The 22,284-nt window shown below is 42.3% G+C and overlaps 1 protein-coding gene across 3 annotated transcripts in view; it reads right to left on the reverse strand.

Moving 5' to 3' along the window:
• The window catches only part of LRSAM1 (leucine rich repeat and sterile alpha motif containing 1), a 96,734-nt gene that overhangs the window by 37,271 nt on the left and 37,179 nt on the right, over window positions 1-22,284 (reverse strand). For all 3 annotated transcript variants that reach the window (XM_040324340.1, XM_040324338.1, XM_040324339.1), the window contains 8 exons: window positions 11,117-11,194; window positions 8,149-8,217; window positions 6,834-6,918; window positions 6,137-6,258; window positions 3,054-3,144; window positions 1,717-1,847; window positions 1,245-1,274; window positions 939-1,061 (listed from right to left, as the gene is read on the reverse strand). In XM_040324340.1, coding sequence (XP_040180274.1) covers window positions 939-1,061; window positions 1,245-1,274; window positions 1,717-1,847; window positions 3,054-3,144; window positions 6,137-6,258; window positions 6,834-6,918; window positions 8,149-8,217; window positions 11,117-11,194 — 729 coding nt within the window. The remainder of the gene's footprint in view (window positions 1-938; window positions 1,062-1,244; window positions 1,275-1,716; window positions 1,848-3,053; window positions 3,145-6,136; window positions 6,259-6,833; window positions 6,919-8,148; window positions 8,218-11,116; window positions 11,195-22,284) is intronic.

The following is a 22,284-nucleotide window of genomic DNA, read 5'->3' on the forward strand; positions in this document are numbered from 1 at the left end:
CCACTAGGGGGCCCTCATTCCTAACCTAAATATATCCTGACATAGAAAAACAGCAAACAACTTATTAGTATATAAACAAGCCATGCCCGATGCATGTAAGAGAAGAAAATCAGTGTTCAAGTCCAGTGAATTCTCCAATTCGCTTCCAGTAAGCGCTCTCTTATTTTAGTTCTTGCAGAGTGAGACAACTAAGGCTCCATTCACATCTCCGCGACAAGCAACGCCGCGTATTTTGCCGCGGATAGTGTATCTTTTTTTTTTTTTTTTCAAATTCTTCCCATTGCTGTCAATGGGCGAACGCCAATGTCGCCTGAAAAAAAGGGTCCGGGACTTTTTTTCAGGCGACAGGCGTACGGCGTCTATGAGATGTGAACCATCTCCATAGACAGCAATGGGAAATTTCCCCCTCTAGCGGCACAAGCGTCCGGCGTCGGGCGTTTTGTCGCCTAGATGTGAATGGAGGTTAAAAGTAAAGCGCTGCTCAAAACTGTTGGCGCTACATAAATAATAATAATAATAATAACAGAGGTTGCTTATCTTGACCTTATCATTAGGAAGCCTGCCCCCCATCTCACGTATAATGTCATATTCTGTAACAAACAGCCCCAGTTGGTTCAGAGCAATGTTGTGGATGAAGTTTACCTGCCCTCTAGTTTGGCTTTGTGTTTGAGTCAAGAGTGACCATAAAAACATGGAAACACTTGAAAAACTGGAAAGGTTGGGCATCTGGGCTACCTTTCTGCAGGCTATAATTTGAAGCTGACCCTTAAAATGCATACTGTGTATATAAAATCGATATAAACCATTCGTTTAAAACACATTTTAAAAAGTCAAATAAAAAATACAACCCAAAACCATTTATAAACAGGTCCTCAGATAGACGGAAGGTCTAAGTGCAGAGGCATGTGCTTGTATCAGCTACCAACTTCTACACTTACCTCTTTGACTGTCTGTAAGATCTCATCCTTATGAGAATTGCTCTGCAAGAGAAGCTGAGCATGCTCTCTCTGGCCCAATTCCAAGCGACGTTCAAAGTCTAGCTTTTCCAGCATTTTTTGTTCCTAAAGCAAATACATTATTATAGGTTATATACACCATCAGGAGAGTGACGTTTATACTGATTTTGCTATATATATATATATTTTTTTTTTAAAAGGTACACAATGTTATGGAGGTTTCTATATCTTTTATGAAATGGTTTACATTAAGCCCCACCCCCGAGGAACTAGATCACCAAAACTTGCCTTTCTCTTCTCGTATTCGGAAAACTTGTTCTGTAATAAAAACAGAATAAAGGCTTAGACCTTTCATTATAAACACATTATAGCTACAACCTATTGTTATACTCAGCAATCAACCTAGTTTACAGTTCCACTTTTTCAACAAGCAGACCCCTATATAGTCAAATAATTCCCCCCCAAAGGCTCTTCTGCCCACATAGCCCCTTAAAAGCACAAAAAGTAGAAGGCATGAAAATACAGGCAGAGCTGGCAGAAGGGTAGGTGGTGTACAGTATGTTCCTCCTCTAACTCTCTAAAGTCTATTTTCAGCACAATAACTGCATCTGCAGGCGCTATTTTTAGTGTTATAGCGCCTGCAAACCGACCCAGTATGAAAGGGGTCTAAATCAAGGTTTTAATGCGGTCTTCATCATTCAGGAGAAGCCTTGTGTTTTTATCAGTAAGGTTAGCTTGGCATACTCGGGACACAGCTGACCTGCCATTCGGACTCTTCCTTCAAGGACTTCAAAAAAGCACCATCTACGGAATCTGATCCTCCATCACAAACATTATTCTCCAAAACAGAAAGCAGGTACTGCGATGGGGGGCAGTACACAATTCCAAGCTCTGAAAAAAAAAAAAAAAAAAACAGGAACACAGCTGTTTATGCACAATAAAAATATTTATAGAATTATTTAAACTTTCCATATTCAGATTTAAAAAAGTCAGGGAACAGCACAGCCCAGTTTGCCATAAATAGAACCATTCAGGAATGAATACTTGTACGTTCCTGAATCTTGCCTTACCTTACCAGGAATTGCTTTGTGCGCTGTGTAGGTTTATTTTTTGCTTATCAGAACAGAAACATTATAAAACCGTTTTCTTTATGTTTTATCATCACTGCGCTCAGTCGGGAAACAAGAAAGCCTTATAACCTGACACATCTGCGCTAATAGTGAGAGAAAACAATTAAAGAATAAAAAATAAACTGATGCTGTCCTGCTATAACCATTAAAGAATCGAAATTCAGATTTAAAAGGTCTATTGGTGGTAGGTCTTTAAAATATCTCCAACCCAAAATGATAATTCTGATGGAAGTGGAAGCTCAAGAGAACTACATGTGTGCCTGAAGTTAAAGCAGTAGTAAATCTCCCCGCAGGGTAATGTCAATGTGCTAGTATGATTTACCTAAAAGACTAATCCCTCCAGCGGTGGCCTATCATCACTGACAGGGAATCCATCTTCACCCGATTTGCAGACTTCGGCTGAATCGCTGAGCCACGATGACGTCCCTCCCACACATGCACACAGGAGTCAAGTTCACAGCTCTCTCAATAGACAGCACACCGTCCATTGAGAGCGCTGTGCGCATGTGACGTTATGTCACCGCCTGTGACACATGTAAATATCTCCTAAACGGTGCATATTTAGGATATATTTACTGTACCCACAGGCAAACCTTATTATAGGCTTACCTGTAGGTAAAAAACAGCAAAGGATGTTTACTCCCACTTTAAGACGGATTACCTTTCTGGCATGTGTACCCTAGTGCCAGCAGGCACATAAACATTTGCAGTGGCGTAGGATATCAGCTTCATTATTTAAGAAATGGAACATCTTGTTCCTTAGTAACTTGTCTGACCTTAAACACAGAATTTGTCTTAGAAATGGAGAAACACTATCCACAGCTAAGAGAACAAAGCGTTCCCATTTATTACATTATGACCCAAGATACATAATACAAGGTTTATAATGGGGAGGCTTTCTTATCCATGCAGCAACTCTAAAATATATTGCAGATGAAGAACTTGCTCATTAGGGGAAAAACCTTACCCTTGCACAGGAATTGCTGAATAGCTTCTGTCCCTTCACTGCACACCGACATTGGAGGAAACACCATGGCTGCCGCATCCAAAGATATGGTCTGTTAATATGTCACACAACACATTAAGAATAATATTCTTGAAAAAAAAATAATATATGGTATTAATTTAAACATTTTTCTCGGCCTTCGCACTAAATTGATACATTTATCTTCTGTTATTTAAAGCCCAACTCCAACCAAAGGCTTTTTTTTTTACATTTTGGTAGTGTTGCGAAAAGATAGAATATCTGATTTTTAATGTTGTCTGCATGCAAATTGAAAATGTTTAGGTTTGACCTCATATTATACAGTTATGGTAAATCTAAAAGGAAAATTGTTCATCTACCCGATTTGGACAGGGAAACCTGGGAGAAGTATTTTGAGGCCAGTTCTAAAGTAGTTATCTCCTCTAGGGACAAGCTGATCCAAACAAAATTTCTGCATAGGGTGTACTTTACACCTCAGAGGCTGCACAGAATTTATCCGCTCCGTTCTCCGAACTGCCCTCGATGTCAATCTCCTGAGAGCACCTTTTTTACACATGTTCTGGACCTGCCCGAAGCTGGCGAGGTTCTGGGCTGTGGTGGGTGAGACTATTAATTTCCGCCTTCAACTGGAACTACCCTTGTCGGTGGAATTGGCCCTATTGGGTGTACAGGATGATGAGCTGCGGCCTAGATATACCAAGACGTTGATTTCTTTGCTGTTCTTCTATGCAAAAAAAGAGATTCTGTTGAAATGGGTCTCCCCCTTGCCCCCCACTGTGGGCTCCTGGGAAAATGCGGTTAACGCAGTACTTCCATTGTATAAGTTGACGTACATAAGTAGAGGGTGTCCTATGAAGTATGAGAAGGTGTGGCGGCCTTGGACTGATCCCTCATATGTTGCCAACCCCTGAGTTGTACGCGGATGAGCTATCCCTGGCACCATGGGCGAGTGCAAAATCTGGTGAAGCGCTGCAAAGAAACCAATCAGCTTCCAGGTTTTATTGTCAAAGCTTAAAGTGGAGCTCCAGCCTAAAGTGGAACTTCCGCTCATCGGAACTCTCCCGCTCTCCAGTGTCACTTTAGGCACTTTTCAGGGGGAGGGGGGTGCAGATACCTGTCTAAGACAGGTATTTGCACCCACTTCCGGGAAGACACTCTACGGGGACCTGCAGGTAGTGCGTCACTTCCCGTCCCTGTCCCCCCCCCTGTTGTGTTCTGGGAAATGGCTCCCAGAACACAACAGGGGACCAGTGAGGACGGTGCAGCACGTCTCACGCATGCGCAGTAGGGAATCTGGCACTTCCTGATTCCCTCACCGAGTATGGTGGTGGGGTCAGCTGAGAGTCGAACGATTGCTCGTCTTCTGCTGCCGACGTCGCTGGACTCCAGGACAGTTAAGTGTCCATTTATTAAAAGTCAGCATCTGCAGTATTTGTAGCTGCTGACTTTTAATATTTTTTTTACGACGGAGCTCCGCTTTAATTGAACAAGCTGAAGTTAGGAGCTGATGAAATTTAAATGAAACAATCCAAATGTAGACTTTCAGCTTTAATTTAAGGGGTTGAACACAAATATCAAGTACAAATTTTAGGAACTGCAACTATTTTTATTCCGTTCCCCCTGTTTTCAGGGGCTCAAATGTAAATGGACAAATGAATATAATCATAAATAAAATGTTCATTTTTAATCGTTTGCTGAGAATCTTTTGCTGGCAGTGACTGCCTGAAGTCTGGAACCCATGGACATTACCAAAGACTGGGTTTCCTCATTTCTGATGCTTTGCCCGGCTCTAACTGCAGCTGTCTTCAGTTGTGTTTGTGGGTCTTTCTGCCTTTAGTTTTGCCTTCAGCAAGTGCAATGCATGCTCAATTGGGTTGAGATCAGGCAATTGACTCAGCCATTGCAGAATATTTCATTTATTTCCTTCAAAAGCTCCTGGGTTGCTGTTGCAGTGTGTTTTGAATCATTGTCCATCTGTACTGTGAAGTGTCGTCCAATCAACTTTGCTGCATTTGGCTGAATCTGGGCTGACAGTATATCTCTAAACATTGCAGAATTTATCCCGCTGCTTCAGTCTGTCACATCATCAATAAACACCAATGACCCAGTGCCACTGAAAGCCATGCATGCCTATGCCATCACACTGCCTCCACAATGTTTTACAGATGTTGCATGCTTTGGATCATGAGCTATTCCAAGCCTTCTCGACACTTCTGTCTTCCCATCATTCTGGTAAAGATTAATCTTAGGTTCATCAGTTCAAAGAATTCATTTCTAGAACAGATCTGGCTTTTTTTAGATGTTTTTTGGCAAAGTCTAATCTGGCTTTTCAATTCTTCAGGCTTATGAATGACAATGATATGCCCACCTCCTGGAGAGTGTCTTTCACTTGTCTGGATGTTGTGAATGGGTTTTTTTTTTTTACCATAGAGAGGATACTGCGATCATCCACCACTGTTGTCTTCCGTGGATGTCACAGCTTTTTTTTATTGCTGAGCTCAACAGTGCATTCTTCTTTCCTTAGAATGTACCAAACTGTTGATTTGGACACTCCCAATGTTGCTGCTATCTCTCTGATGGATTGGTTTTGTTTTTGAAGCCTTACAAAGGCATGTTTCACTTGCAATGACAGCTCCTTTGAACGCATGATGTAGGTTCACAGCAATAGATTCAAAAAGCAAATACCACACATAGAATCAACTCCAGACCTTTTACCTGCTTAAATGATGAAGAAATAATGAAGGAGTAGCCCACACCTGGCAAGGAAACAGCTTTTGATTCAATTGCCCATTTACTTTTGGTCCCTTGAAAATGTGGGATGGCTATTCATTAAAAGCTGTAATTCCTAAACCCTTCCTCTGATTTGGATGTACATACCCTCAAATTAAACCTGAGATCGTGCACTTTCATCCCATATCCATTATAGAACAATATCTTGAATATGTTTTTGGTAAATACCTGAAATAAAAACTAAAATTGTGCCTGTGTCCAAATGTATGGACCTAAGTGTAGTTTTACTTTAATTGTTTAGGGGTGAACACAATTTAACATAAATTATTGCTTACCTCTAAGGTGCGGACATTGGCCAGAGCTAGAGGCAGCTCATTGATTCTGTTTTCCCTGATGTCTAAAGTGCGGAGGCAGCATAGCCCACCTATTGTTGGTGGAAGAACCTTCAGTTTATTTGCTGGAATAAGAGGAAAAAACAAAACACTTAACATTAGTATGACGCAAGTGATATGTCCCTTACTGCAACTCCACTGTATCCTCTATGAAATAATCTGTCAGCACATGACCTCAGGGCTACCATTTTGTTCATTGTCAACAAAACTAAACCAAACAGCAAGCACATAAAGAGTTCAACTAGTCTGATGCCAGAGACATCAGATGGAGAGTAGAGGCCCTAAAAAAAATCAACCTGGCTGTCCACTGCAAACAGGGGTGAATGCATGAAGCCACGCCCCAGGTAAGAAAGGTTAATTATAGATTATTCTATCCAATGCGACTCTTTCATGGATTATGTATTTTCCCTCACTGCATTCTAGTGTGATCCGGGGTTGAGTCTAAAAGGTGCAGCTTGCTAGAATGACATTCAAAATACAATTCAGGAGCGATTCTCCATATTCCAACTTCATGTCAAGGTTTGTATCATGGAGGGTTTAGAAAATGCCAACTTTTGTTTTCCCCCACAAACAAGCTATTTACTTATCATAAGACCAATTCAAGGTTCTAAAAAAAACGAATAAAAAAAATAAAACTTGCCTTTCACATTGAGGGTTTGAAGCTGGACGAGGTCCCCAATGGAGTCAGGGAGTGTCCTTAAGGCATTGCGTTCTATGTTCAGCACCTGCAAATTAAGGACATGAACATAAACAATGGCTTTCCAAACACAAGGCTAAAGCCCTATACACATGGGCAGAATGTCGTGAGACACCTGCCGGTACAAAAAAGACCGGCCGACATTCTGCCCGTGTGTATGTCGATCTGGCTGGATTCTGTCAGACGTGCATGCTGGAAAACCAGCAGCCGACCGACTCCCAATCAGCGTTCTCAGCCAATGGCAGAGAGCACTGATCGGAGTGTTTTGGCAGATTCTGCTCTCCGCTGACGTCACTGCCATCAGTCGGGGCAGCGCGTCACCCCGACTTCCAAGTCTGGATCAGCCAGCTGCCTTGATTGATGGCAGTCTCAGCAAGCTGCTGAGACAGCCTCTCCCCGCCCTTCACAGCTCATCGCTCCAATGAGTGTGGAGGACCAGAGCAGGAGCCATGCTGACTGACAGTCCGCATCGCTTTGCTCGGGGAGGAGTGAGAACCAAGCCATCCGTGGTGTTCGGTGGCTCGGTTCTCAGTGCAGAGATGCCGGGGGGACAGCTGCAGCATTGGTCTATTGCTCCATCCACCTAGGTAAGTACGATTATGGGAAAAAACGAAAACCCATACTTCTCTTTTAACTCTTGCAGTACTTAATTGACTCTGCCTAGTTCATAAAAGAACAGCATATATTTCAATGCAGCACACAAACTTCTGTAACCTAAGGACAGCACTCCATATATTATTATTATTATACGCAATCTATATAGCGTCAACAGTTTGAGGCAGCGCTTTACAATGTAAAGCACAATTACAGTACAGAAAGGACAGGAGGGCCCTGCTCATAGAGCTTATATTGTAAAGGGAGGGGGTGGTGGTACAAAAGATAATAGATGCGGGGAATGATTCAATGGGGGTGACTCTGGGACAGTTGTTAGGTGGGTGTTTGGATAGGCTTCCCTGAATAAGTGAGTTTTCAGGGATCTCCTAAAAGTGGACAGGTTAGGGGCTGATCAGACATACCAAGAAGTCCTGAAGGCGAGCATGGGAGGAGGTAACAAGGGAGCTAGAGAGCAGGAGGTCCTGGGAGGAGCGGAGGGGACGATGATATATATATATATATATATATATATATATATATATATATATATATATATATCTATGAAGCTAAATGCCACAGTGCCGATATATGTTACCCTGGTTGCCCCCAGATTTCATGTATATATATTATAATCATATATTCAAATGTTTAGTGTCTGCTTTACCCGTAAAGATGTAAGCTGACCAATGTCAGCAGGAAGAGATGAAATCTGGTTGTCATGGAGGTCAAGAACCTAAAATGAAACAAACATAGTTTTGCATGAGTAAAACAAACTGGCAGAGACTTGCATATTTTCTTTAGTGTAAGCAAAATTAACAACCTTCTTGCGCGCAAGGTGGATGTTCCCAAAATGAAGGACTTTAGGTCTTCAACAGCTTGAAGCTGGGCAAGACTTTGCAGCCCCCTGAGGAAGCCCAGAGAAAAAAAAAAAGAGAATACCTACCCTCGAAATGCATCAGCCATCAGAAGTGTCTACCCTATGCTGAGATTGGCGCAGTGCACCAGAGTGTGAGAGTCACTGTGGATACTGATGAGCTTGATATCATGTGCTATTTGTGAGTACACAAGAGTTTTTAAAGTAATGTGCAAGGCTAGTGCGCCCTCTGTTTTTGTTTTTCTAGATTTATTTAGTGTCTGCGTACACAAATAGCAGAAAATTTACAAAACAAATCTACTACTAGGACTTCCATCTTGCTGCTCCTATTCTCACATATTTTCACATATCAGGCTTTCTGCAACCCCCCATAGCATTGATCTGTGAAACGTTTTTTTTCACCAGATGATCTTCCCGAATGTCCCTCATAATTAAACACAACTGCCACGGCCATACCACCCTCATTGTAAGAGTCTCCCTTCTGTAATCTCTTTAGAGCACTTTCTCATGACTATTATTTATTTTAGGAGCATTACATGCATGTATGAATATATATAGCTTTAGGTGTACAAGTCTAAAAAACATTTTTTGTCTCAGGTGTAGTATCATAAAATTGTGGCACACAATTAATTTTAGCACCAAAGCCATAGCTTTTTTTGGATAGAGCAGGGTTTGTTAGGGGATTTTCTTTTACTTCTTGTTATATTTCCTGTTCCATCCCCAGGACATTTCTCCAAAGTGAGTGGGATTCCCATGTTAGACTTTACCTCAAGCCTCGTACACACAACCAGTTTTCCCCGTCGGGAAAACAGCCATGATGGCTTTTGGCCGGGAAAACTGGCCGTGTGTGTGCTCCATGGCAGTTTTCCTGGCAGGTAAAATGAGAACATGTTTCCCTTATTCCCGCCGGTTTTTAACCCTATGGGGAAAGCCTGCAGGGGAGCATACACGCAGCCGGGTTTCCCGGCCAAAGCCCTCATGGCAGTTTTCCTGCCAGGAAAACCGGCCGTGCGTAGGGGGTAAAAAAGCTGCCAAGCAGGTTCTCGGCTTTCCCAGCGGTACAAAGTCCGCCGGGAAACCCTATTGTGTGTACGAGGCATCACTTCTTGGTCTGGAGAAACCTACAATTTTTTTATTTCTCTTCATATTCTGTTATCGTCAATGTTCATCAGGACCCATAAAGGGTTCAATCTCCCCAGCGGGGACTCAGATGGTATTAAATAACGTGACAAATGGTCTAACATTTCACCATATTATCCAAAAACGAAGAAAAAAGATTTCCTTTACATACCATTGAACCTAGCCTGTCAGCCAAACTTACACTAAACACAGGGATAGAAGCGGAGATGACAGCATGTGCTGCACACAAAACAAATCTGTTTGGAAGCGTGTCACCTATAAATAATGCATTTAAGCGGAGTTCCAGTCGTTTTTGTGTTTATTAAAAGTCAGTAACTACAAAAAGTGTAGAAAGAAAAATTGTAGTGACATTTGTTTTATAACTAAAAAGTAAATAGAAGCTTCTCCCCAAAATACTAAGTGGAGATACCAATAGTGCAGTTATGGAAGTGAAAGTGTGGGGGAGCTAGAGAGCTAATAACAAACTGAGTTAACACACAAAATGATAGTTAAACCCTATCCACATAGGGTGATATAAACAGTTTAGTTTAAACTATAGGGTTTAACTATCAGTTTGTGTGTTAACTCAGAGTTTGTTATTAGCTCTCTAGCGCCCCCACACTTTCACTACAAAAAGTGTAGCTGCTTTTACTAAACACACAGTCATCTGTCCCACGATCCAGCAATGTGGCCGCCTGAACCCTTAGATCTCTCCCTCGCCTCGCAAATGTGAGCACCTGCCTGTGACAGCTTGCAGCTTACAGCCGGGTGCTCACTGTGAATTTGCGAGTCGCGCTGCACCTCCTTAATGGCCGGGCAATCTTCTGGGACCTGCGACATGTCCCAAAAAATTGCAGGGAAGGGGAGAGGAGAACTTCTGTTTGAGTTGCTTAGGTGGCCTGAGCGGAAGCGGGAGCTGGTACATGTCAAAACTATGTACCCACTCCCCCCCCCCCCTCCAAAAATAGGACTTCCACTTTTGGAAGGAACTCCGCTTTAAGTAATCTGCACCAAAACTTGCATCCCAATTAAATTACCTGCTTGTTTTGCATGTCCTTAAAGTGGAGTTCCACCCAAAAGTGGAACGTCCGCTCATTTGTTTCCTCCTCCCCACCGGTGCCACAATTGGCACCTTTCGGGGGGAGGGGGGACAGGATACATGTCTTTGACAGGTATGATTTTCCCACTTCCGGGAGCCACAGCCGCAGATATTGATGTCACGGCTCGGCTCCCTCCTCTTCCCTCTGTCGCTGGGCCAGTAGGAATGAGGAGCAGAGCTTTGCGCATGCGCAGTAGGGTTCCCGGTGTGAAGCCATAAGGCTACACTGCCGGATTCCCTTACGCGCAATGTCGGCGGCAGCACCTGACAGCTGATGGAAACATCAGCTGCGGTGCCAACATCGCTGGACTCCAGGACAGGCAAGTGTCCCAATATTAAAAGCCAGCAGCTGCAGTATGTGTAGCTGCTGGTTTTTAATATTTTGCAGCGGTGGGCAGACCGCCTCTTCAATTGATTTATTCTGTAAGGTCTGACTCAACCGAAGTGAACTTGCAGAACGATTGACCGCCCACCTCTGAGGACCTGCACAACATCACGCACACAAAACATTGAACTGGTATACTGAAAATATACACTTACCTTAAGGGTTGCTAGATCAAGCAGTTGGCATGACTTGGGCACTAAATGAGTTAAGAAGTTGCTGTGAAGAATCAAAACCTGCGACAACAAATGAGATTAGACTTTAAATTTCATAACTGTACTGTTCACCATATACAGAACCTCACAAAAGTGAGTACACCCCTCACATTTTTGTAAATATTTTTTTACATCTTTTCATGTGACAACACTGAAGAAATTACACTTTGCTACAATGTAAAGTAGTGAGTGTACAGCTTGTATAACAGTGTAAATTTGCTGTCCCCTCAAAATAACTCAACACAGCCATTAATGTGTAAGCTGCTGGCAACAAAAGTGAGTACACCCCTAAGTGAAAATGTCCAATATTTTGTGTGGCCATCATTATTTTCCAGCACTGTCGTAAAGCGGGGTTCCACTCATTTTTCAGTTTATTAAAAGTCAGCAGCTACAAAAAGTGTAGCTGCTGACTCTTAATAAACAGACACTTAACTGTCCCATAGTCCAGCGATGCAGCCGCTGAAGCCTCGCTCCTCTCCACCTCCTCTCCGCAGCGCCATCATTGCAAGTGTGGGCACCCAGCTGTGACAACTTGCGACTTCACAGCCGGGTGAGCACTGCGCATTGCCACAAGGCTTCACTGCCCGTTTTACTTAGTTGAGATGCCAGCACCTGGAATCGAAGCCAATTGAAGAATCGCCTCAGGTGAGGACAGTGCTGGTACCCTGGATAGGTAAGTGTCCTTAGATTAAAAGTCAGTAGCTACAATATTTCTAACTGCTGACTTTTACTTTTTTGGGGGGAGACTGGAGCTCCCCTTTAAAGCGGTGGTTCATCCTTAAAAACAAGTCTCTACCATTAAATCCAGCATACTAGCGTGAGCTACAGTATGCCTTTATTTATTTATTTTTGCGCCGTACTCACAGTTTAATCCCGTAGTTAAGTTTCAGACTCCCCGTGGGGAATGGGCGTTCCTATGCAGAGGGGAACATGATTGACGGCCGGCTATGGTGTGTCACGCTTCCCGAAAATAGCCGGAGTAGGACTCGGCTCTTCACGGTGCTATACGGCGCCGGCGCACAGACTAGGAGCGCCTACTCCTCGCGGGGAGTCTGAAACTTAACTACGGCATTAAACTGAGTACGGCGCAAAACAATAAAATAAAGGCATACTGTAGCTCGCGCTAGTATGCTGGATGACATGGTAGAATTTTTTTTTTTTTAGGGTGAACCCCCGCTTTAAGCTGATAACAAACAATTCAAATTTCTTGTGTCTTTACTAAACACGCTGGAGGAGAAAAATAAGTGAGCTCTTGGTTAATAGCTGGTCGAACCTCCTTTAGCAGCAAGAACTTCGAAACAAGTGCCTTTGGTAGCTTTGGATCAAACCTGCACAACATCCAGGAGGAATTTTTGACAAAACTGCTTCAGCTCAAATACATTTGTAGGATGTAGCTCTCTTGAGGTCTTAATAAATAGCAATTTTAACCCTTTCGCCGCTAGGTCCGTACGTCATACTGACCTATCGGCAGGGGGTGTATCACACATAATCCAGTGGCTGCAGCTTCACCGGGATTGGGTGTGAAACTGACAGGCAGACACCTGCCTGTCAGGTAAGAGCATTCGGGCGTCTCGGCTGCCATCCGATCGCTCGCACACACCCCCGGTACTGGTGCCCCGCCATGCTTACCGGGCTTCGCTTGCCCATCGGTGGGCCCGGGACCTCTATGATAGGTGCCGGCAGGTAGAGGGGAAGGAGAAGTGCGAACACACATCCGCTCTCCTCCCCTTCATCTTGTGACCCGGAAAGCAACGTATCTGAAGTCACTTCCAGGTCAAGCTCTCTGTGTCCCCGCCTCGCTTTGCCATGCAATCTGCATTGCAAAAAAATCAGTGGAGCGCAGGGGAGACATGCAGGGTCTTTAAGACCCTGTATATCGCAATAAAGAGAACCTGTCATCTAAAAATCATCACATATGCAAAAAAAAAAAAGTTACACCCAAGCACACAAAATCCCCACCACAACATATACACACACGCACGAAAATAAAACGCGTCTGGGTCGCCTTCGTGTGAAAACTTTGATTGCGAAACACATGTTACACATCGCTGTGTACGCCGGACAGAGAGCAATAATTCTAACACCAGACCTCCTCCGTAACACCAAAACTGATACCTATAGGGGGCTTTTGAAGCTTGACCTATAGAAAATATAGGGTATTGAAGTATGTCGCCATTTCACAGGCGCACATAAATGTAAGGTTTGGCATGTTGGGTGTGACAAGTAGGGTTGCCACCTCATCCCTTTAAAACAGAACACATATTAATTACACAGGTTCTGTGGCTAATTAAGGTGGTAATTAGACTCATTTGGTGCCTTACCTGCATTAAATTAACCTCAGAACCTGTGTAATTCATATGTGTTCCTTTTTAAAGGGATGAGGTGGCAACTCTAGTGACAAGAGTCACTTTGGGTGGGGGTTGTGTGTTTGTTAAGTGCCTGTATCCCACTGATCTATTGTTTCTGCCTTTGGAGAAAAGTATTATGGGATGCATATGTGTATGTGGATTTGCTGTGAGGAGGGAGGGGGGATTCCTCCAACAATTCTCCCTGCCAATAGGACAGCCTACTGATGAGAAGTTTGAATATACCTGTGTGTCTGTTACTGAATGTAGTCTACCCTGCCCTGTGTCATTAAGAAAAGGAGGGAGGATGTCCACTGAGTGTATATCTATGTACCTTTGTTCAAATAAACTGTTCACGTTCAACAGCCAAACAAGTCCTGCTTTGTTCTTGGTTGTAATATGGCAGTGATAATACCGAATATCTATATTCAGACTGGAGGAAGCGGTATACGACGGAAGCACTCAAGCAGAGTGCGACGGGGTTCTGTGACATTGGGTATCTATTTACTCGGTGCAACCTCATCTTTTATATTTTACCAAAAATGAGGGTAATTTATTGTGTTTGTTTGCCCTAATTCACGTTAGTGTGTTTTTTACCTTTGCGGTAAAAATGTAACATTAAAAAATTGCAACTACCACTATTTTATTCTCCAGTGTGTCTGTTTTCAGAAAATATATAATATTTGTAGGTTTTGTGTAATCTTCAGGCCTAAAATTATGTTTTAAACATGTGTACAAATGTTTTTTAAACCTGGCAGCGAAAGGGTTAAAATGTTTAAGTTTCTTATCAATTAAAGCAGTACTAAATCAAACCTACAAACTCATTAAATTAATTGGACTCCAAATCACTGACTCCAATTAGCTTTCAATTAAGTAATTAATCAATTTTTCCTCCAGCACTGTGAATGTTTAATGGGTGTGTTCAATCAAACTGCTTGTAATCACATTGCGTTTGTCGATGATAGTTGCTTAGATAAGGATCAGATCACATTTTATGCCAAAAATATTGCAGAACATTAGATATTGCCATAGGGTTCACATTTGTGTGCGTGTATATATATATATCATATAAAATGTAAGTAGAAGGGGTGATCATTCTTGAATCAGCTATGATAATAAGGAAAAGGGTGGGGCTTAGAAATAAAAGAGTTTTTCCTTTTTTAAGGTTTAAAAAAACCTAACTAATCACCAATGGCTCCTAAATTTCTACCTTCACAAATTTTAACAAAAAATCTATATGCAATAATTCTCTGCTGAAGCTATGTAATGGCCTATGGCCAGCAGTAATGCCGCGTACACATGATCGGTTCGTCCGATGAAAACGGTCCGATGGACCGTTTTCATCGGACGAACCGATCGTGTGTGGGTCCCATTGTTTTTTTTCCCCCCATCGGTGAAAAAACGTAGAACCTGTTTTAAAATTATCTGATGGTTAAAAAACCGATAGAAAAAAAACGATCGTCTGTGGGCAAATCCATTGGTTAAAAATCGACGCATGCTCAGAATCAAATCGACGCATGCTCGGAAGCACTGAACTTCATTTTTCTCAGCACGTCGTTGTGTTTTACGTCACCGCGTTGGACACGATCGGATTTTTAACCGATGGTGTGTAGGCAAGACTGATGAAAGTCAGCTTCATCGGTTATCTGATGAAAAGATCCATCGGTTCGTTTTCATCGGATGAACCGATCGTGTGTACAGGGCATTACAGTTTAAAAGTGATTCCAGTGACTATTTTGTTGGACAGACAAATCCTGACACCCCTTATCCCTTGCAGTGAGTGATCGGTTGCAGGATGGGAATGGCTGCTAGACAATAATACTTGTACCTATCTGGATATGTAAGAAATTTTCAATATTCCTCAACCTTGGTTAATATATACATATGCCCCTGCAAACAAAAGTGGGATATATACATACATGCATACATATATACTGTTGAAAGGATTCCCATCATGTCTGTGCTCCCTTTCCTTTTGGCTTACATTAAGGCTGGGTTCACACTACTACACTACTTTCATCCTACTTTGCTCTGTGTTCAATGTTTCCCTATGAGAGCGCCTTGTAGCGTCCTACACAAGTCGGTCCGACTTTGAAAATGCTCCCTGTACTACTTTTGGTCCTACATTGATCCTACTTCAGGCCCATTGAATATCATTGAAGTCGGACCAAAGTAGTATCCTGTTCATGAAAGTAGGATGGATGTAGGACCAATGTAGGATAAATGTAGGACCAATGTAGCAGAGCAAAGTAGGATGAAAGTAGTGTAGTAGTGTGAACCCAGCCTTAGTCTGTGTGACTTTCCATGGGTTGGTATGGGCCCGTTCCACACTCCTTGGTCAGATTACCACCTGAAAACTACCTCACCTATATGTTTTTAAATCGACTCTGGTCATGCATGATATTTCAATTTGAAGATGTCTTTATCCCCCTGAGGAAGATCAGAACAATATACGATCAAAACACATTGGGGCTCTTGCAGTTTTTAATTCATGTGTTTTTTTTCATATATTTGTACGTAATAAAAAAAACTTTGTTTTATATATTCTATTCAATCCAATTTTTTTTCTAGCTGCCTATAGGCCCTTGGGAGCAATTTTTCAAATTAAATAGGGGGATATTTACTAAAACTGGAGAGTGTAAAATATTGTGCCGTGGTTCATAGTAACCAATCGGCTTCCAGGTGTTTTTTAGTCAAAGCTTAACCACTTGCTGACCGTGACTTCTACAGTGCAGTCCAGTTCTGTCATAAAACTATCCCCTATTTTGTAGACGATATAACTTTTGCGCAAACCAATCAATAAACGCTTATTGCGATTTTTTTTACCAAAAATATGTAGAAAAATACGTATCGGCCTAAACGGAGGAAAACTATATATATATATATATATATATATATATATATATATATATTTTTTTTTTTTTTGGGGGGGAGGGGGGGATATTTATTATAGCAAAAAGTACAAAATATTGCCTTTTTTTCAAAATTGTCGCTCTATTTTTGTTTATAGCGCAAAAAATAAAAAACGCAGAGGTGATAAAATACTACCAAAAGAAAGTTCTATTTGTGAAAAAAAAAGGACGTCAATTTTCTTTGGGAGCCACGTCGCACGACCGCGCAATTGTCAGTTAAAGAGACGCAGTGCCGAATCGCAAAAAGGGGCAAGGTCCTTTAGCTGCATAATGGTCCGGGGCTTAAGTGGTTAAGGTGAGGGCACTGAGAGCACTGTGGCAAATGGGAAAAAGTGGTTTTGAAGATTTCTTGAAGCTGAAAGTCACAATTATTCACTTTTTATGAACGGTCACTACGTCGATATGCCTTAATAATTTTGGACTATTTTTTATTAGGTTTTTTTTAACACTTATTTGTCGTGATACACTGTATAATATGTGATAACATATGAATTGCAATTATATATATTTTTTCCTTTACTCTGTCAGCGCTGGGCTCATCCCTTCCTTCTCTGAGCCGCCCGCTCAGCTGTCGGCTAATTGCCAGCTCCTATCTCTCCACAGTGACTCACCTGTTGATCTGGCTCGTCAGTCCTGCCTACTTAAGCCTTCCAGCTCAGTTGCTCTCTGCCTTCGCCTTGGTCAACATCACAGAGACTTTCTCCTGCATTCCTGTTGAAGACTTTGCTTGGCCGACATCCCTTCTGGCAACTGACTCCCGCTTGCTGTTCTACTACGTTCATCTTTGGCTCCCTGACCTTTGGCTTGTCTGAGTATCCGATCCGGTTCCTGAACTCTGTCTATGTTTTGACTATGCTTACTCTGTTTATCTTTTCATTATTATTATTAAACAAGTGTGATTTAACTGTACTTCCGTCTCGGTCCGATTCATGGTTTCTGACACACTTACACTTTAATAATTGGTTGAACACCATTTGATGCATGCAGCAACCTACAGATTGTTTTACAGTTCGCTTTTACATACTATTGTTTGTGATCCACACTATTTTTGAGGGTGATTTTTATTAGAACACACTTGGTAGTGCAAAAGTTAAATAATTTAAACACACACACACACACATACATGTTCTATGTCCCTGTGCCTGTGTTAGGTAAAAGATATGCTTATCTGTATGTATACCAGCACGGCTCCCAGCGCTCAGCTGACTCTGCTTTCACACTCTACTCTACGGCTGACGTCAGCGGAGTGATCGGCCCCGCCCACTTAAACTGTAAGTCAGAAAGAGAGGAGACCCGAAGAGGCTTTTACCCCCGCTAGTGCCCAAAGAAAGGGTTAAATGCGCCCGAAAGCACTTTGCAGGCACTTCGGCAGCGGTGCCGATTCATTTCAAATGGACAGAGGCGGTGGAGGAGGGGTGTATACACTGCTCCTCACCGCCCCAAAGGCGGTGCTTGCAGGACCTTTTTTTACCATTCTGCCAGCTCAGCGCCCCAGTGCAAAAGCACTCAGGCTTTCACACTGGGGAGGAATGGGAGACGTTTTTCATGCGCATTACAGGCGCTATTTTTAGCGCTATAGGGCCTGAAAAACGCCTTCAGTGTAAAAAGGGGTCTAAAGGTCAGCAGCTACAGTATTTGCTGCTGACTTAAAAAAAGATATATATATATTTTTATAGACTGGGACTCCTCTTTAAGAACAACAAGCTGTCTGCCATAGTGGCAGACTGTAGTTGTAGATCATTCGTAGAACTCTGAATGAATGGCTTGGCATCTGTGTTGGTTTTAAATTGTGACAGTGGGTGCAAAGAGAGGATCCCCCATCTGCTGTCACAGTGGAGGATCAGGGGGATTTGGGGGGGGGGGGAGTGGAATGTTATGGAAAATCTACCCAGGTGGAACACGGAGTGCAACAATACCTATTTTCAGTAGAAGAAGGAAGAGTATTTGAACCTCTGTAAGATTTCCATTTCAGTCCGTATCCATGTAGGAGACATTTAGCCAGTGGAAGCACAGATTGCAAAATAAAACACTATTTTAGCAAAATGGGAAAGGATAGGAACCTATGGAAAGTTTTATTGCAATCTATCACTATTCGGGATATTCAGCCTCATTTCTGTTAGAAAATGAAAATGTCAAATTATTACTACTGTCCATCCATGTCTTCCTGTCTCAGTAACAAAACTCTAAGGCCCCATACACACGAGAGGATTTATCCGCAGATACGGTCCAGCGGACCGTATCCGCGGATAAATCCTCTCGAGGATTTCAGAGGATTTCTATGCGATGGCGTGTACACACCATCGCATTGAAATCCGCGCTGAAATCCTCTGCCGATGACGTGTCGCGCCGTCGCCGCTATTATGACGCGGCGACGGGCGCGACGCTGTCATATAAGGAATTCCACGCATGCGTCAAATCATTACGACGCGTGCGGGGAATCCCTTTGGACGAATGGATCCGGTAAGTCTGTACAGACGAGCGGATCCATCCGTTGGAATGGATTCCAGCAGATGGATATGTTGTGCAGCACAGCAAATATCCGATCTGCTGGAATCCATCCCAGAGGAGATTTCTCCGCGGAAACAGATCCGCTGGCGTGTACACACCATAGGATCTATCCGCAGAAACCCATTTGCTGGGATTTATCTGCGGATGGATTCTATCGTGTGTACGGGGCCTTAGCCTTAAGTCTTAAGGACAGAAATAACTTGACAGAAATATTACACTTCCAAAAAGAATTTGGACTGGCGTTGACCTTTAAATCTGCAATGGTTTACTGTTCTGCCACAAGTGTTCTATTATACTATACTTCTGTGTGTCAATACTTTACTTGAATAAAGACACCTGGAAAGATAAAGGTATTACTAATTTATTGGCAAACAAGGATTTCATGGGATCAAAGAGGATGATAATGCTGCGAGTGAGTGAGCTGAGGTGCACAGAATATGGGAAGTTCAAAGGACAACTTTCATCAAACAACTAAAAGCTTAGCTGAACAAATCTGGCACCATTTTTTTTTTTAAAAGACACAAGAAATTAGAATTGTTTGTGTGTTATAGCTTAAGCACAATGGGCCAGATTCACGTAGAATTGCGGCCGTGTAACGTAACCCGTTTACGTTACACCGCGGCAAGTTTTCAGTGTAAGTGCCCCATCCACAAAGCACTTACCTGTAAACTTGCGGCGGTGTATCGTAAACACATCCGGCGCAAGCCCGCCCAATTCAAATGGGACGTGTACCATTTAAATTAGGCGCGCTCCCGCGCCGGACGTACTGCGCATACTCCGTTCGCAATTTTCCCGACGTGCTTTGCGCGAAATTACGGCGGCGCGACGTGTTTGTGAATCGCGACGTGCGTAACGTACTTACGCCGGAAAAAAAAAATTCTAAATCGACGCGGGAACGACGGCCATACTTTAAAATGACGGCGTTTCAGAGATACGCCGTCGTATCTCTTCTGTGAATCTGGCCCATTGTGTATGTCTATTGTTGCGACTTGGACTGAGGATCAGATCACATTTTATGGCAAATTACTGCAGAAAAAAGTTTTTTCCCCCCCAAGGGGTTCACTTACTTTCTTTTGCCACTGTACCAAAACATTCACAACATAATGCAGCTGCTCCAGTGATCCTCCAGTCAACACCACTGGTTGTCAGAATGCCCAAAACATTGCCTGCATTTTATTATACGTAGGTTCTGTTCAGCCAACAATTTTCCGTTCAGCTCCTTTGATTGTTCCTTCGAAGGTCTATGAATGGAGTGGTGCTGACAGGGCACCCCGATTGAATTTTGGTCTGTTCATTAGGAACACGCTGACATTTTCTCAGGGTATGGGCAGCTTAACCACTTGAGGTCTGGAAGATTTTAGCCCCTTCATCACAGAGCATATTTTGCTATTCTGCACTGCACTACTTTAGCTGGCAATTGCACGGTCATGCAACTCTGTACCTGCATGAACTTATACATTTTTTTTCATATAAATAGAGCAATTTTTAGTGGTATTTAATCACCACAGTTTTTTTTTATTATATAAAACAAAAAAAACAAAAAAAGACAGAAATTTTAAAAAAAAATTTATATATATATATTATATATATATATATATATATATATATATATAATTTATATTTTCTGTTATAAAACATATTAGATAAAAAATTAAATTTCTTCATAAATTTAGACCAAAATGTATTCTGCTACATGTCTTTGGTTAGATATAGCTAATTGAATTTATATGCAAAACTAGATTTTTCCTGTATAAAAGCAACCTTACAATTAGTCACTGTCAATGTGCATATAATTCCAGCTGCTGTTATCTCTGGATTTACCAATCATTTTGATGTGCAGTTGCTCCTGAAGGAAATCTCAAGTCAGTCTAAATTACTTAGATTCATGACAAGTTTACATTAAAGGAGAATTTTTTTTTTTCATGCAGTATGCAGGATCTACCCACTACCATCTCCCTCCGTAGTGTTGGGCTTTTGCAACTCCAATACAAGTCTATGGGAATGCAAAACCCACTTGAAACATATGAAATGCAGGTCAGAAGGTCAACTCCAAGTTAAATGCAGGATTCTCCTGATTTAAGCATTTCAGGAAAATAGCGCATTATGGCCACTAGGAGATAAAAAAACTCATAGGAAAAACACTTCACACAGTAACATTTTTATAAGTAGATCTCTAAGCTCTAGCGCACATTGCTGAAGGCAGTTTATGCTCCCAGTGCTGCAGTGTATGTGCCAAAACATGGAAAACACTATACAGCATAAGTGTCCTAGATGCAGTCGCTGAGCTGGAGACATGGACAGACATTCTCTATATAGTGTCTCCAAACGCATCCCCCAGATCGGTCTCTCTCAACCAGGTACTGTCTGGGTTCATGAAGGGTAATGTGCATAATGGATAAAAATGGCCAAAATGTCAACAAACTGGCCAGAGGATCATGGGGGCGGTCGCTTACTTTATGTTTTTAGTTGTTACACAAGTCTACAGTACTGACGGGTTTTTGTTTGGAACATAAAAAAGGACATTGAGTGGGCCAGTCACCAGCATTCTAGCAACCAATGATATCACTGGCTCCTATGGAATAGTAGGCAGGTGGCCCGCATTGTGTACATGGTTGCCCCTCCCCATGTCCCGATAGAAAGTGCGGCTGTAAGCCTCAGTAAAAGTTAAAATGACAGAATTCAGCAGAATTGGATAAAGCACAGATACAATGGCAATGTTTCTTACATTATTTATCCTCATTTCTGTACGTAGAATAGGCTGGTTTTCTATATAGTATAGTGATGGTTACTATGTAAAATGTTACACAACACAGTCTTTCACAATATTAGCGTTTGCTCTAGTTTAAGGTTTGGCAACCCCTGGCACATGTGCCTGGGCAGGAATGTGACTGTATTGACTGCTCCCATCCTGGACTGTCAATTACAAAGCTTGACCCACCCTCCTCCCAGTAAAACCACACCAGTGGCTTAGGAAGTCTGTATACCTGTCAGAAAGCTCACACACCATTACACAGCAGTACCCGCATCCTTATTCTCATTGTTTTGTACAGTGCCAAGGTACACTGTGTGGAACCGACCTGTGGTCTGAAGTTTAAGGTGTTGAGGATTATTTTTTGTGAGAAATGTATGGACTGGAGTTTATCTGAAGTCTGAATTTATAGATTGGGGCTGATTATTAGAGATTGGAAGCGCATGGCTTAGGTCTAAAGTGCCAGTCTGAAGTACATGCATATACTGGGGTTGGTGTAAAATGAATGTATACATTAGTGCTCGTCTGAAGTATGTGTATGCACTGTGGCTGGTCTGAGGTCTAAAGGTAAAGAATTTAGGGCTGATGAGGACTGAA

The sequence above is a fragment of the Rana temporaria genome, chromosome 9 (assembly GCF_905171775.1).
Source record: "Rana temporaria chromosome 9, aRanTem1.1, whole genome shotgun sequence".
Taxonomy (NCBI): Eukaryota; Metazoa; Chordata; class Amphibia; order Anura; family Ranidae; genus Rana; species Rana temporaria.